The sequence below is a fragment of the Fukomys damarensis genome, unplaced genomic scaffold (assembly GCF_012274545.1).
Source record: "Fukomys damarensis isolate Sample0158 unplaced genomic scaffold, DMR_v1.0_HiC HiC_scaffold_12, whole genome shotgun sequence".
In the NCBI taxonomy this organism is placed as follows: Eukaryota; Metazoa; Chordata; class Mammalia; order Rodentia; family Bathyergidae; genus Fukomys; species Fukomys damarensis.
Genome location: NW_022900924.1, coordinates 29,453,623 through 29,469,443, shown reverse-complemented (window position 1 = coordinate 29,469,443; position 15,821 = coordinate 29,453,623). Strand labels below are relative to the sequence as shown.

General features: G+C 40.1%; 1 protein-coding gene across 3 annotated transcripts in view; it reads left to right on the top strand.

Annotated features, from left to right (window-relative positions):
- Golim4 (golgi integral membrane protein 4) overlaps positions 1-15,821 on the top strand; it is a 77,023-nt gene that overhangs the window by 49,247 nt on the left and 11,955 nt on the right. Inside the window, exons 6-11 of one of the 3 annotated variants that reach the window (XM_010606694.2) lie at positions 2,267-2,349; positions 2,827-2,910; positions 6,206-6,370; positions 8,540-8,785; positions 10,418-10,677; positions 11,122-11,204. In XM_010606694.2, the coding sequence (XP_010604996.1) occupies positions 2,267-2,349; positions 2,827-2,910; positions 6,206-6,370; positions 8,540-8,785; positions 10,418-10,677; positions 11,122-11,204 (921 nt within the window). Of the gene's footprint in view, positions 1-2,266; positions 2,350-2,826; positions 2,911-6,205; positions 6,371-8,452; positions 8,786-10,417; positions 10,678-11,121; positions 11,205-15,821 lie in introns of all 3 variants that reach the window. The other 2 variants (XM_010606691.2, XM_010606693.2) reach the window with 2 other exon arrangements.

The window sequence follows — 15,821 nt, the reverse complement described above, 5'->3', positions numbered from 1 at the left end:
TTATTTATTAATATTGATGTTTCAATAAAATATACTAAGAATGAGATTTTCTAAGGAACCTGATCTGTGCTCCTACTTTAAGAAAGAACTTTATATATGTGGGTACATTCACTCAAATTTAGCAATAGCCCTGAAAAACAAGTTTTCTTATATCTACTCTATTTATTACTTTTCCTAAAAAACAAGATCCACGTATAACAAAAAATTAACAACTTGTACATAGAATAAATCAGAACCATGAAAAAGAGGACACACGTGTGTGAGTTCTGAGTAGTAGTAGATGGTTGAGTCTTATCTATTCTGAACTTTCAGGTACCCAAGATGAAAGAGGAAGTAAATATAGTGTATGTTAGAAGTCTAGTCATAAGAAAGGGAATATATCAATGACTTAGAAGGGAGAGCAAGACAAAAATGCTTTTGGTCCCAATTTTTAGAATGAGTTTTACAGAGAAACCTGAAACAACCAAGTATGGATAGTACCTTTGACATTTTCATAAGCAGTTTGCACATCAGCACTTTTGTTTGATTATGACTCTTTAAAAAGCTCAGGACACTTAAAGTAAAGCATTGGCGATCAGTTCAGCCAAAGTGGCAAGCCAAGATATATAGTCCAAACTACCTTTGGTAGTTGAATCTGATGCAAGGTCAGAATTTAGAATTCTTGGGGAAGTGAGGGGATAGCGTGTAAGCTTAGATTATTGTTTTTCATTGTCATCATTATAATAGCTGTCACTTAACAAAGGTGTACCTTGTGTTAGTACCAGATGAAGCTCTTTGTATGGATGATTTTAATTTTCATAAAAACATTTGAGGTAGGCATGGTGGGTTTTTTTAGCATTCGACAAATGAAATCAGCAAAGACACAAGACTCACTGCCTTTAAGGGTATAATCTGAAATTCCTTTAAAAACCAGCAAAGTTTATGGTGTGTGTGTGTGTGTGTGTGTGTGTGTGTGTGTGTCCGTCCGTCTGTCCGTCCGTCCACACACTGGTACACTGAAGCTTTGATTGCCACTAGCATCCTATTTTTATCTTTGAGAAAATCCATTATTTTCATGTAGCTGTGTGATCATGTAGCACTGCCACATTCTCCACCTTGTTCTCCATCTTTCTTCCAAACCCAATCATGAATTCAATGTCCAGGGGTCAAGAAGGAATTATAAGGGAACAAAAATGCCTATAAAGTCCGATGAGAGAGTGATTGTCGCTTTCCTTGAATGTTGAGTGGAGGGTTGAGGCCTTGTCTTGAGGGAGTGACTGGCACTTAGGGACAGTTTGCCTGGTACAATCCAAGTTTGTACTTGTTATCACGGACAAATTATTAATAACACCTCCTTTCCTTCTCAGAAATGTGTCCCATTGGAAAATGAATTGTATAGTCAGCCCATTATCACTCAACTTCTTAGTGTCCGGTATTAGACCTATTTCTTTGCAACTATTTCAGACAACTATTCAAATATGGAAAGCACTGTGTAAGCCAACATGGCAGGGGCCCACAAAAAGGTGTTTATGGTATAGCCATGGTCAACAGCTGCCAGTTCTTAATATGCAGTCTACAGATATAAGGAATGATGGAAAATTACCAAGAAAATAAGGAAGTTGGGTCAGAATCTTTAAGTAGGGAGATTTTCCCTGAACAATAGGGTTTGGAAGGGCAGACTTTAGGACTTCACTCTGACTTCTACAGTCTCACATTGTAGCTGTGAAAGAAACTGTCTTGTACCTGTTTGAAGTTGAATTTGAGTTAATCAAGAACTCAATAGTAGAAGAAAGAAAAAAATTAGAGTTTTTTTTTAACAGATAAGTAAGATTTCTGTCTCTTTCGTATGTCATGAGTTGCCTTTGTAATTGAAGTGCCTTTTAGAGGCTGTGAAAATTATTGATGCTATGAGAAATAGAGCCTGTACTTCCTGATGATTTTATTTTTAATTTGTGAAGAGACTCAAAGCTGAAGCCTGTTAATTTTATTTCTAAGGGCTTATTGCCAGAAAGACTTCATTTTTAACTCATAATTAATTAAAAATCCTTGATTTAATCTACAATGAATAGCTTGTTTAAAAGTGTATAAACTCCTGAGCCAGATTGTTATTGAGATGTCTAGCTGAATCCATGTTATTTGTCAGTGGAAGGTAGTTTTTGTTGATTTGTAATATTATACTGTCAATCATAAAATAAATTATATGATTCTTCAGACATGAAACTAATAGAATCAAAGGCCTGAGAATTTCAAGGCTTTATATGTGATTTTTTTTCTTTTCCTAATATAGAAACTGTATACAATTTGAGAGAAGAGAATAGACAACTGAGGAAAGCACACCAAGACATACACACACAACTGCAAGACGTCAAGGTAAAGTGCAATCAGACACGTGGGTCATTGGTGCGTACCTGCTTTACTCTGCAGAATGACTGTGGAAGTCACTTGACCTGCTTTACCGAACCAGACTGTTACTGTGGGCTTCGTATAACTGGAGCACAGCTAATATTTTTACCACTTCAGCATTTTAAGATATGAAAGGTGTCTAAAAATCTAAATGTTTTCACTACTGATAATTATTCTTTTGGTAGAGTGTTGTATTTTAACAGTATTTATGTTTCCAAGTGTTTATTAATAATGAAAGACTTGATTTTTTGGTTTTGAGTTCATTGTAAATGATTACATTTGTGTAGCATATTTTAGATTTTAAACTATTACATAAATCTTAGTCTTCCCTCTAATAATTTCAAAGTTAACAGCCACAAATAAGCAAGCGGTGTTTAGATAGTTCATAACAAAGATTTTGAGTTATAATGTAAAGCTCAACATGTAACATTCTTTTTTGATTAGCAACAGCATAAGAATTTACTCTCCGAGCATGAACAACTTGTAGTGACTTTGGAAGACCACAAGAGTGCATTAGCTGCTGCACAGGTTAGAAGGGTAGCAGCCTCTGTCAGCTCTTTGAAAGTCTGCCTAATACTTTCAAATTCTTTTATGCATGTAGTCTCTTATAAGCCAATCTTCAGTGAATTTCTTAAGAAAGAGCTATGCTAATTCTGAAAACAGTGCATGCTTTTCAAATTCATCCAAGAGAATATTAAATGTTTGATTATTTCTGCAGTGGTTGTATGGTCCATTTGACTATCTCTGCTTCTACTAGGTTCTGTATTCAGTAGTCTAATACTTATTTAAATCATAGAAATTGTTCTGTACATATTCTACAACTGTCTGATCTGTGTTAACTCTTGGTATGAGATCTACAGTACTCTATGATGCTGGCTACCTAAATAAATTATTGTCACTATTTTTTCTTCTGTCCTTCCCTCAGTTGCAGCATTCAAATTTATACTATTTCTTTTGGGACAAGGCTTATGTGGTTGGTGTTGGTCAAATTGCAGAAAAGTAGAAGAGTCAATAGAGAAGGAAAAACTAGAGTCATAATCTCCATTTGTTCACAGCCTAGAGCAGCCCCTGGCACAAGGCAGGTCCTGAGTATATATTTACTGAATGAATAAGTGAACAAATACAGGTGTTGGAGAGCTTATGAAAACAATACCATGCTGAGAGCTTCGCAGCTTTCTTAGAAAAACAAACAAATGAGGATGGCTGGCTCAGTCACTATATCAAACTAGATTTTCACTCTACTTTTTCCCCCAATCAAAGGAATTACAAGAAAAGGGCAAAGTTACAAACCAACTACCTTTAAGAACATGCCCTGTTATTTCTTTTTATGAAATTATCAAAATATATAACATATTGGGCCCTAAATCATCTCAGAGGTAGTAGTTCCCATGTTTGGGGTCCTTTAAAATAGTCATTCATTGCCTTTCTACTAAACTGTGGCTCTGTAATTTTTTATATGTGTGTAAATTAAATTGACTTTAGAGGATATTACTTCATTTCAAGCCTTTTTATAAACCTTTGTTAAGTGACATTTTTATGTGAGATTGTTCTTTGAACTGTAAATTGTGACAGACTGTATGGTTACTGTATGCTGTAATAACCTTAGATGTCAGATTAAGCAACAGTCTGAAAATCCATGAAAATATAGCCAAAGTTAATTTCTGTAGTAATCACACTGGCAGTATTACTGAAGGGATTTTGTAATAGAAAAAATATTTACATATGTATAGATTTTGTTTCTCTTGTGTCTTTTTTGAGAGAGTATTCTTAATTTTTTGCCTTTTAAAAATAGTTATGCTGTGACTAAGGTAATAATTAAAGCCATGTGTCTTAGTTTGATCTGCTATGAAAACATCATAAAACAAGTGGCTTGTAAACGGTAGAAATTTATTTCTCATAGTTCTGCTGGCTGAAAGTCCTAATGTAGGGTGCCGACATGGTTAGATTCTTTTGAGGGGCTTTTTCAGCTTTAAGACTCCTGTGTTCTTGTGTCCTCACAGAGTGAAAGAGATAGAGAGTTCTGAGGATCCCTTTTATAAAGGCACTGACCCCCTTCGTGAGGGTTTCACCCTTTTGACCTAATTACCTTGCAAAGTCTTTAACTTTTGATACTGTCACATTGAGAATTAGGATTTCAATATATGACTTTTGGAAAAACACAAAGTCTATAACACCATATTGGAACTTTCCCTAAATTTCCTTTAAAAAATGCTGGTTCAGGTATCTACATTTCTCATATAAATCATCTTCTGGATTCTGTCTTGAATACAGTTGAGGGCTTTTGATCTTCATATTCTGTAAGGTGTGTAACATTTTATAACTACTGGGTAAGCTGAGGCCAACGGGAAGTCGACAAGTAGTTGGCCCATGATAGTTGCCATGCCTGAAGCTCCAATCTTCCTGGTATCAAAATGACATTTAACTGAAGTGTGTGCTTTGGGACCTTGCTGCAGGTCACATTACCCAGGCCTTGTTCCAGACCCTTTAAATTATAATTTCTATAGTGGGAGCTCAGGAGCCTGTATCTTTAACTAATATCAGAACCACTTGTTAGACATCTAGGAGGAGAAAAGAAGTGTAACTGAGTTCTGTATTTTCTGCCATGTAACGTAAACTATTAAAAGCATCACTGTGTGGATACTACTTGTTTTCTTCTTTGACCTCCAAAGTTGGTTTACAAGTGTTTTGATGGATTTCTGAGATAAGGGCGATGACTAGCTATGAGGTACGCCTTACTACAAATTATATGCAGGCATTCCTTTGGCACAGATTCAGCAAGCAGACTTTTTCACTCTGGGGCAGATTAGCGCAAAGCAAAAACGTGTCTCTTCCCTGAGGCAGAAGCACAGTGGGCAGTATGCAGGGCTGTAACAGCAGTAGGCCTGGCTGGTCCCAGCTCCACGCTCTCACTCTGCTGGGCACACTGAGGGAGGCTGTCCTGTCTGGGGATCTTGTTCACAAAATGAATCCTTGTTCTTTGTATATGTTTATGTAAGTGTGCATGCGCACAACATTTCTTTCAGGATAGCAGTGCTAGTGTATATGATGAGCTGTGTATACACCATATCTACTGATTTTGTTTTATAGTTTTCCAGCTGTTTGTATTAAAAATATTATAACACACGTACATCAAATTACATTTGTATATTGTACATAGATACACCTTTGTGAGTTTATTCTAATCCTGTACCTGCACTTCAACAGAATATTCTGAATTGGGGAATAAAAATCCAGATCCATGTCATACCTGTTTTGCTATGTTTTCAAGAACTACAGAGTACACAGTCCAGGAAGCATTCTGGAAAGTAGGGGACCCTACTTGAGTACAAATTAACTCAGAGGAAGAGGGTGGTGGCCTGAGCAATTCCTTCTCTCTTTCTCTCTCTGTCTCTCTCTCTCTCACACACACACACACACACACACACACACACACACACACACACACACAGTGATTCTTTTCCAGTGAAAATGTTACTCAGGCCATATTGCTAAAAGATGATTGCATACATATCTTTTAATAAATTTATACTAGAAAGTTATTTACAAAAATTATAGCTTTGTTTAATGTAGCATGGTTAACTAACATCTGACTTAGGTATTTTTTCTGTTTCTTTTAACATTGATTCTAATTTGCATGTCCTCAAATAGTTACGCATGTCCAAGAAGAATAGCCAATGCATGAAAACTATGTATTTTTCCTAATTGGATGTGGATGTAATATTTTTGTCTAGTCTTCCAGTGAACCTAAATGCCCATCTGTAAATGATCTTTTTTCCCCCCTCACATTGCACAATTTGCATCCAATTGTGCAATTTCTATGCAGACTCAGGTTGCAGAATACAAACAACTGAAAGATACTCTGAATAAGATTCCAAGCTTTCGGAAATCAGATGATGCAGAGCTGCAAAATGTCACCCTGACCCAGGTGGCACATTCTCCACAAGGTCACAACACAGCAAGGAGGCAGCCAACCAGAAAGCCACAAGAGGTAAGAGGCAGAAACTACTGGTGATCTGTGGTTAGGCCGCTTTGCCTGTGCAGCTGTCACAGATGGACTGCTCTCCATATTGCCCGCTCTTCAGAGCAGTATTTTCCGATTTTAGTATGTATCATAATACCCAGTGGGGCTTATTAAAACACAGCCTGCTGAGCTCCAGCCTCAGACTTTCTGATTCAGTTCATTTAGGGGTGAAGCCTGAGAATTTGCATTCCTAACTGATTCAGCTGGACTAGGGAGAACATTTTGACAACTACTGTTGAGGGGTTTCTTGGAAAGACTTTACTGGCTATGTCTTTTTTAGGAGGGTTGGTCTTAAAGGAGCTGTAGGATGAGTATTTCAAGGTTGGTTGATTTATTTTTTTCTTTGAATAGGGTGAGAAGTTAAATGATCATGACGACATTATGTGACAGCCCACTCGAGTATTAAAGTTAATACACTTGATGTTGGAGCAGTGCTGAGCCCATATAAAGCATGTCAAATGTATATTAAAGTACATGCGTGACACTGCCTGGGATTATGAATGCTTTATTCTCCATGGAAATCAAGTCTAATTTAAGATCTCATAAGTGAGAGATCAAAAGTGTTGTCCTTCTTATTAATTTTTACAGTTATTTTGTAATATAACATGTAATAAAAATGAGAATTATGCCTATCTTTCCTCCTAGCAAAGTGCTTTTTAAGGACAAATGTTTGAGAAGACTTCCTGCAAGTTGCCATCTTATGGGAACAACTAAGTTGATTGAGTAGACTTCATGTATGATTGCATTCACTCTGTTCAGAGCATTCCTTCCGTGACAGATTCCATATCCTCAAAGACTCTAGATCTTTCTCTGGGTCTTATGGTAACCACTAGCCTAAAACATGATAGGTCACTTGCCAGGCGTTTGGTTCTGTTCTCTCCTAGTTTGACCAGTGTCTTACCGGATTAATCTTCTTCTAATGACTTAGAGCTTCAGTTTTTCCACCTGTGAGTCAGAGATAGTAGTTATCAACTGTAGCCTTCTCAGGGATATTGTGAAGATATATGAGAGGTGTTTGAAATCACTTACAGCTCTAGAGAAATATTTCTTGTAAAGGCTGGACAGTATTAAGCCAACTTGCCAGAGGGCTGAGGACTTTATGTATACCATTAGAAGTTGCCCTCACATATCTGAGAAACGACTTTTTGTCCCGTTTATTATTCCTACTGTTCCATTTCTAAAGTTTAATAATTATATCTCTGTTAGTTTCAGAATAATATTTCACATTTATTTTCACTGTGGGAAGTCGTTTGACCAAGAAATAGTATTTTTCTGATGAAGAAGGCTAAGGAACGAAGAGGAATGACAGATTTTCTTATCTATATCATATCACTTCTCCCTTTTAAGTAATGCAGATTGTATTATATAGAGACCTCTGAAACTACGGGAAATGTTTTGAACCAATGGATTTTAGAGGAATGGTATTCTAAAGAAAGGCATAGTGCTGTTTTGTTGTGTTCAGTTTTCTGTATTGACAATACAAAATATTTATAAAAGACTGGACTACAAAGGAATTTATTTTAATACATTAAGAATACTTTATTGTATCTTAGCTAGCACGATTTTAAACAGGAGTGTCTGTTAGTAATGATATTTTATTGTAATGAAAAATATACCCAGCTCTTCCACTGGATCTTATCCTTCTCTTGTCAAATAATTATTGGAAACAAACTGCCTTTGGAGAAAGTTTTGTAACCATTTCGTCACTTGAAATTTAAAAGTTTTTTTTTTTCTGTTTTATTCTAAGGGAAAAGGGAGTTAGATTGCTTTTGAGGGAAAGGTTTGCATCTGAGATGTGGGTATTTATAGGCTTTGCTGCTCTGGTCACCAACTGTGTTCTTGCTGAGATAAAGTTTTGCCTATGTCACCTCTATTTTGTGGATGAGAAACATTGTGACTGTTGCATCCATCTTTTTAAGTCGGGACAATCTATATTTCTAGACTCTAGGAGTTGTCTTTGGTTGTAGCCCCACACGCGTGGTCATAAAGATGTTGTATTGCTACTTCTGAAATGCAAGCATGTCATTTCCCATGATTTACTTGGCCTAGGAGTCTCACAATAGTGATGTGTGGCAGAAACAAGGAGCAATGCCTGGAAGAGCAGAAGAAATTAAACCTTATCCTCCCACCCCGAAGGGGGCAGAATTCCAGGCTGCAGCAGAGCACAACCCACGCCAGCTGGAAACCAGAGAGCCAGAAGAGCACCGGGTGGAGGAGGAGCACAGAAAGGCCCTGGAGGAGGAGGAGATGGAGCAGGTCGGGCAGGCTGAGCATCTCGAGGAGGAACACGACCCATCGCCGGAGGAGCAGGACCGGGAGTGGAGAGAGCAGCGGGAACAGAAGGAAGCGGCCAGCCTGCGAGAGGGGCGTGTTCACGCCGAGGTGCGGGCCACACTTCGGGTCCACCCGCGTGGGAAACATGGCTTTACTTTTAGTAGTCAAGAAGAAATCCTTCTCATGTATTGCAAGCTTTTTAAAAATTGGAGGATTTCACTAAATGTAATGTGCCATGTATTTAAGTTTATTATTGTAATATTAATAGCATAGCCACTTAAGTGCCTCAGAAAGATGGTGGATGACAAGAGCAGTTGGAGCTGGTGTGTGTGTGTGTGTGTGTGTGTGTGTGTGTGTGTGTGATTCTTCCTGTTGTCAGTGGTGCACAATCCTCATGTCCCTCAGACAGTGGAATAGTTGAGCTCCTTACCAGTTACTTTGCCAGGCTGTGCTCAAATCCTATTTTGAGTATCTTGAGATAAAAAAGGTCTTGATTTTTTTATGCTCAAGAGTCCCCCTCTTCTTGTTCATGTAGAGCCTGCTAGTGTGGTGGCATTTGCTCATTTACCTTCCACAGTAAAATGGCTTTTATCAGAAGGTACTTTACCAAGGCTGGGCGTGGTGGCGCAGGCCTGTAATCCCAGTACTCAGGAGGCTGAGGAAGGAGGATCGCTGCAAGTTCTAGGCCAGCTTGGCCTACAGAGTTAGTTCAAGGTCAGCCTGAACTACATGGCAAGACCATGTCTCAAAAAAAAAAGCTAGTTTATCACATAGGAATATTTTATTAGGTAACTACGTTTAACCAGTTTCTGCTTTGTCTCTGATGCTCCTCACACATAAGTACAGCTTTTCTGTTTAAAAAAAAAATAACTGGCTAGTAATATAAGCAGTACTTTAGCAAAACACTGAATTCCAAAACAGCTAGGTTCCTTTCTTCTACTACCTCTAAACTTACACTCAATGGCAGATCACCTGGCCTTTGCCTGGATGCTGATTAACTCTTTATAACTCTGATGCTTTGGGTTCAGAAAGACTTAGAGTGGCTGGAGGCTTCGGGCTGTGTGGATGCAGTGGCCTCTATAGCTGCCCTGTTACGTAGTTGCAAACATAGCCCTCAGACACCTTTGTCAGTCTGTGCCCTCCCTCGTTAAGGAGAGCAGTTCCTCACGTGGTTTAATTCCCCTCAACTCCATGCTCTCTTTTCTTTGTTCAGCCTTTTCACCTGTTACTCTATTTCTTTGAAGAAAATCGGTTTTCCGCTGTCCCCGTGTAATCTGGAATTTGACATTTATTTTGGCTCTTAGTTTGAGGTCGGTATATATACTGCTGGAATTAATTAACTAATTCCTAGGTCTTTAACTCTTCATGGAAAAAGCCTTAGCTGCACAAATGGCCCAATTAGTGTAGGTTACAAAGTGCCTGGCTATTGTAGAGGCTTGTGAACAGAAATTTAACTATGTTCTGAAGCTGATCTCTTACGTTGCACCCTATGTTCCATTTTGAGCAAGTAGCAAACTCAAAGGCTGCCTTAATATCTGTAAATTGGGAAGATCAGCTGCTAAAAGAAGCCAAGGGCAATTTAGAGCAGGTTGGGAAACGGGAGTTCTTGGACTGAAGTGTTCACCTGAAAAACAGATGTTAATAAACCAGTTGTCCTTCTGAGTTTGTCATGACACAAATGAAAGCAAAACTCTAAGGGGCTGATTCCTTTTCCTTAGCATCAACTCATTTTTGCCCCAGGCACACCCTTCGACCAGGCTGGTCACCAAATTTCGGTCCTTGTACGAGGAGCAGTTGGAGCAGCAGAGACTGGCAGCGAGAAGGGACGAGGAGGCCCAGCGGCTGCGAGAACGCCAGGAAGCTTTGCACCAGCAGAGGCTGCAGGGACACTTGTTATGGCAGCGGCAGCAGCAGGAGCAGCAGCTTCTGGCCAGAGAGATGGCTCAGCAGAGGGAAGCTGGGCGTGAGAAGGACCGGGAGCAGCACCAGGAGCAGCTACGGTACCCTCTCCCCCGCTTCCCTTCCCCTTCCCCTTCCCCTTCGCCTGATGGGTGTAGCGGCCCACTCAGTTTAACAAAGAAATGAAGCACGACTTTGTGCATTGGCGATGCATGGACGTGAGAGGCTCATACTGCTCATGTAGCCAAGATAGTGTAATGACTTGAGAATTAAATGCCAGATATTTAATTTCAAATATAACTACTATTTAAAAGTGATACTTTAGGACTCAAAATAGCCTAGCAGGCTTTATGTTAACCTTATTTTTTTCTTATAAAATATCTACTACCCTTTTTGAAAGCATACATTCATCATTGTATCTTAACCATGTAACTAGAAATTTTTTTTTTAATTACGGCTTTTTAAAAAATGTTGAAAACCTTATTACTATCTCGAAAGATAAATGACCCGTGTCACCAGATTTATAATGTTTGTGTCCTTGACAGGCAGCAAGCTCATTATAATGCTGTGGATAATGATATTGTTCAGGGGCCAGAGGACCAGGGAGTGCAAGAAGAGGAAGGAGGTGGTAAGACTTCTCAGATGATGAATGTTTTAATAAAACTACTCGCTAACATTATACAATACCAGTGAGCCAATTTTATGTCACACCAAGAAGCTAAAAGCGTACCTGAGCAGGTGCAAAAAAAGTTTACGAGCCACGCTTCTGTGGTTGTTACTGGATTAGTCTTGATCCTTTTAAAGAGTGCGTACCGGAAGCAAAAACTGGTTGGATAATCTTCCTCCTCTATGGTTGAATCTTTTTGTATATGAAAAAGTTATTTCTGACAGATCATCGTAGGATTATTATGCTTTGGGAAAATTTCTACATTTTCTTTTTCCCTTGGAAGTCTCTGTACCATTGTCTCAAAAGTTTTTAAATTAAACCTACAGTAGCTTTCCTTTATGGTAGAGGTCTGGTATGTAATTTATCCAGCATTGCTTGCTGTGATAACAGAGCTAGTCAGTAGCTGTCTCCCTGGCACCACTGGTGCTTAGAAGGGTATAGTTTTCTAAGAGGAGTCTAAAGGGAGGTGATGACCCACACTCCCTCAGTAGCTTGTTGTGATATTTTATAGCACTAAGAGTCAAGAAATTGTTTTCCTTATGTCCCCCAGGGGTCACTTTAGGCTCTTTTGTTCTGTTATCAGTGTGACTAGAGAACAATTTTTTCCCCTTCTTTATTTAATTCCCTTGTGCACTTGTAAATTACCCCCTATATTTTCTGTAGACTGAACACTGTCTGTATACTTAACCTCCCAATTTTATCTTACTTTCCTTCAAAAGTGATTTGCTCTTATCCTGTGTGCTATGAGAGTTCTTATCATCTAAAGATTTCCCCAAAGCAGGGTGAATACATCTGCATGAGTATAACTGTGCAGTGCATCTCTGTTGTGACAGCGGCATCATTGCCATATCAGTGGGCTGGTTTTTTTCATGGTAAAGTGCTTCATTTTCTTCATTTAAACTTCAGTTGTAAAGGAAGACGTCAGAACAGCTTAGAGGTGAAATGATACCAGAGGCCAGGAGCAAACAGTTTTTCTTGGACATTTAGCGGCTAGGAAGTTACTGTTCCCATTCTCCAGAGCTTCTGAGAAGTTGATGAGGAGCCAGTTAAATAACTGTGACATCTGTTCTTTCTCCTGCATCAACTCGAGCACAGTCTTCAGCCACCTGAGGGTGACTATTCCCCTCAGATTCAGCCTTCTCCAGCTGCAGTTCCTCAGACAGAGCAAGAGGCCCGGAGCTTCTCTGAATTGTGATTCCTTGCCCAAAACTGCCCACAAAGTGAGCCCTGTAGTATAGTTGGGTGACTGAGGCGGGTTCATCTGGCTGACCTCTCTCTGGAAATGACTTGAGGTAGAATTTGCAGGGTCTACAAGCCTTTCTCCCAACTCCCCTGCGTGCTTTGTGTACTGGTGACTCTTCTTCTGGGAAACCTGAAAGCTCCAGTCAGGTTTTTTGCTCTTCCCTGGTTGGGAACTGAAGGTAACAGTGTGTCTTGCCTTGGTTTCAGTCAGCAGTTCGTCTGAGTCTGGGATATGCGATGAAGCAGCCCTTGGCAGGAAACAAGCAGAGCAATACATTCCATCATTTCCCAGTCCTCTCTTTTCAGAACTTCAGGCCTGTTGTTGGCTGTTAAATCTTTTTAGAATGTCCACACCATCACTGGCATCAGAGTTCTGCAGAGTCTTAGCACTTCTCTTGTGGCTGAGACAAATACCTGATACCCATGACTTAAGGGAAGTAAGGTTTATTTTGCTTTATTTTGCTGGCTCCAAGGTAAGAGAGCATGGTAGAGAGGCATGGCAAAGGGAAGGAGAGCTGCTCACATCGAGGCAGGCAAGAGCAGAAAGAAAAGGGAGGAACCAGAAAGAGAAGACTCACTTTACCAGGTCATGCCCCAATAACCCCTATCTTCTGTCCAGGCCCCACCTCCCAACACCATACCAGCTGTAGTGCACCCATCAATCCTGTCACCTTCCCTGAGCCCTGCCTTTGGCCACATGAAGGCACGGACCGAAACAGTCTGGGAGATACCTCCTTGAAAGTGGCCATGCCGGCCTTAGTCTTCAACAACAAGTGTCACTGCTTGTCAAATCCAGGGAAACCTGGCTGGGGAAATAAGTTTTGAAAACATGTGAAGGTTGAGTTGCCTTCCAGGCCAGACTGTCAAAATAGTTCATCGTTGAAATTGACCACAGGAATAAAAGTGGCTACAACTGTTGGTGGAGCACTGTTTTTTGTTGGGTTGCAAAACATTAGGTCTCTTCCCACAAGGGAGCCATAGTAAAGGAGAGTGCCAGGGAAGAGGCCTCCTACTCCTTGCTGTGTAGACTCTCTCATAGCCATATCCTCCTGCCATCACTCTGTGTGTTGGTCACTGCGATAGACAGTGTGCGGCTCCCTGGAACCAGGTGTGATCACCTTAGGGCAGTGGGGGGAGAGACCAGCACCGGGGACCCATCTGAGGATGGATCGTCCTCTTATGGCTTTAGATGAGCTGATAAAATGCCCACATGGTGAGATGAAGGGAAGCGTTCGACATAGGCACTGGGGCGTAGTGTTAGGGTACTGTTGGGCTGCTAGAGCTGCGTCAGAAGGAGGATCATCGAGCCATGACCATGTCAGTGGTTCAGTGTCCAGAGTAGACAGTGTTTATGCTTTGTAAATTTCCTAAGCAGATATGAAAGAAACATCTGGGAGAGGCATCAATGGTCCGAAGAATGATTTAGACAAGACCATCTTGGAAAGTAAATTTGCTTATTAGGGATTGTTCAGCAGTTACAGAAAATGTATAGTGTGCAACACCACTGAAGTAGCCACTTCCCATTTTACTAAGCTCTGTGTTTTTATGCCTCTAAAATAAGCACACGCACACACACACACACACACACACGCACACACACACACACACACACACATGAAACGAAACAAAATAACAGAAGAAAAAGAGCAGTCCTCAGGAAAAGTTAGGTGTACCCCGTTCCAGTCCCATGCTAATCAGGAACTCTGCCACTGTCAGAAAAGCACTGTCAGGGCACCATGATGAATGCTCTCATTATAATGTAGTCTGCTGCATGGCCTGAGCGCCTGGTGAGGGCCCCCGGATAGCTAGCTGAACAGTGCCACACACCAAGATGAGCTCCCTGCTGGTAACAGGTGGGTTTTTTAAATAGTAATTGAAGCCTTTTTGTTTTTGTCTTTTGCTGAAATATTTTGGAAGAACGTTGTAACTGGAAATGATTGTCCGTTTAATTCATAAAAACATGCTAGGGAGGCTGCAATACTTCAGTGATCATCTGGGTCCACTTTAACGCTGCCTTCTGTTCAATAATCATACTCCACACTTTTGTCCTTCGATGTCAGTATAGTTTTAAATCTTTCAGCAAATTTTGATAATATACACATTTCTGACTCTGTTTAGTTCTTCCTCTTCCTCTTCCCCTGTATATGACCAAGTTCTTTCAAGTTCTTCATCTGTTAACACTGCTTGATGGCCTTCAGTACCGTATGTTCTTCCACTTCTTCAAGTGTGATCGCCCATGTTTTATGCCCTGGATTCATTGTACTTTCGGAAATGTGGTTCCTTTGGGGCCTTCCTACAGCAGAGCCTGGTGTCATCTTAGTTCAACACTTGCTTTGGTTAGTACCCTTTCTCATCAGCATCTCTAACTCTGCTGGAAATATGACAGCTGCTTCTTTATCAGCCTGTCTAGTATTTTTTTATAGCTTTCAGTTCAAACCTATTACTGAACTGTTACATGCAGTAGTAAATGGCTTAGTATCACTATTACCATTACTTCCTATGCATGGTTTAGTATCACTCATTTCAGGGAAGAGCTGGCTAAAGTCTATTCATGGGCCCAGTGCCCTCAGATGTAACACACCGTCATCAGTGAGAACACATTTTCTTGGATTTGTTTTGTTTTGGTTTTTTTGGTACTGAGGATTGAACTCGGGTCCTTATGCTTGCTAGGCAGTTGTGGAACCACTGAGCTAAATACTTGCCAAGAGAACACATTTTCTGTTCACATTTTCTACCCATCAATTTAATGCCTTTTCCCATCTTAACTAAGTCTGTATCACGCATTGTGGCTATAACTTTTACAGTTTGAGGTGTGACAGCAAAACTAGCATGAATTTCTTTTTTCTTCACAATTTCACAGATAGAAGATTCATTCTTGCCACAAAGCATAGAAACCTTAGCACACAGTTTTTTTTTTTCTTTCCTTTTTTTTCCCCCTTTTAAGAACTTTTACATTTTCACTTTAAAGAAGCACTTTATGGCTAGGACATCTAAAATGCCAGCATCATTACTCCTGCCCTTTGGAACAAATTTTAAGTAAAATAAGAGTCACCTGAATTCCAGCATTCCCCACCAGTGGATCTGATGACAGTGACTAATGGGCAGGTGAAGTACACAGCTTGGATATGCTGGACCAAGATGATTCCCCCTCCCAGGCTGGATAGAGCACCACAATGTGAGATTTCGTTGCACAACTCAGAACAACGCACAGATTAAAATGTATGAATTATCTGTCTCTGGAATTTTCCATTTGATACTTTTGGACCAGGGCTGACTGCACATAACTGAAACCACAGATAAGGGGGAACTACTGTGCTCCTGCCACTTCTGATGCCT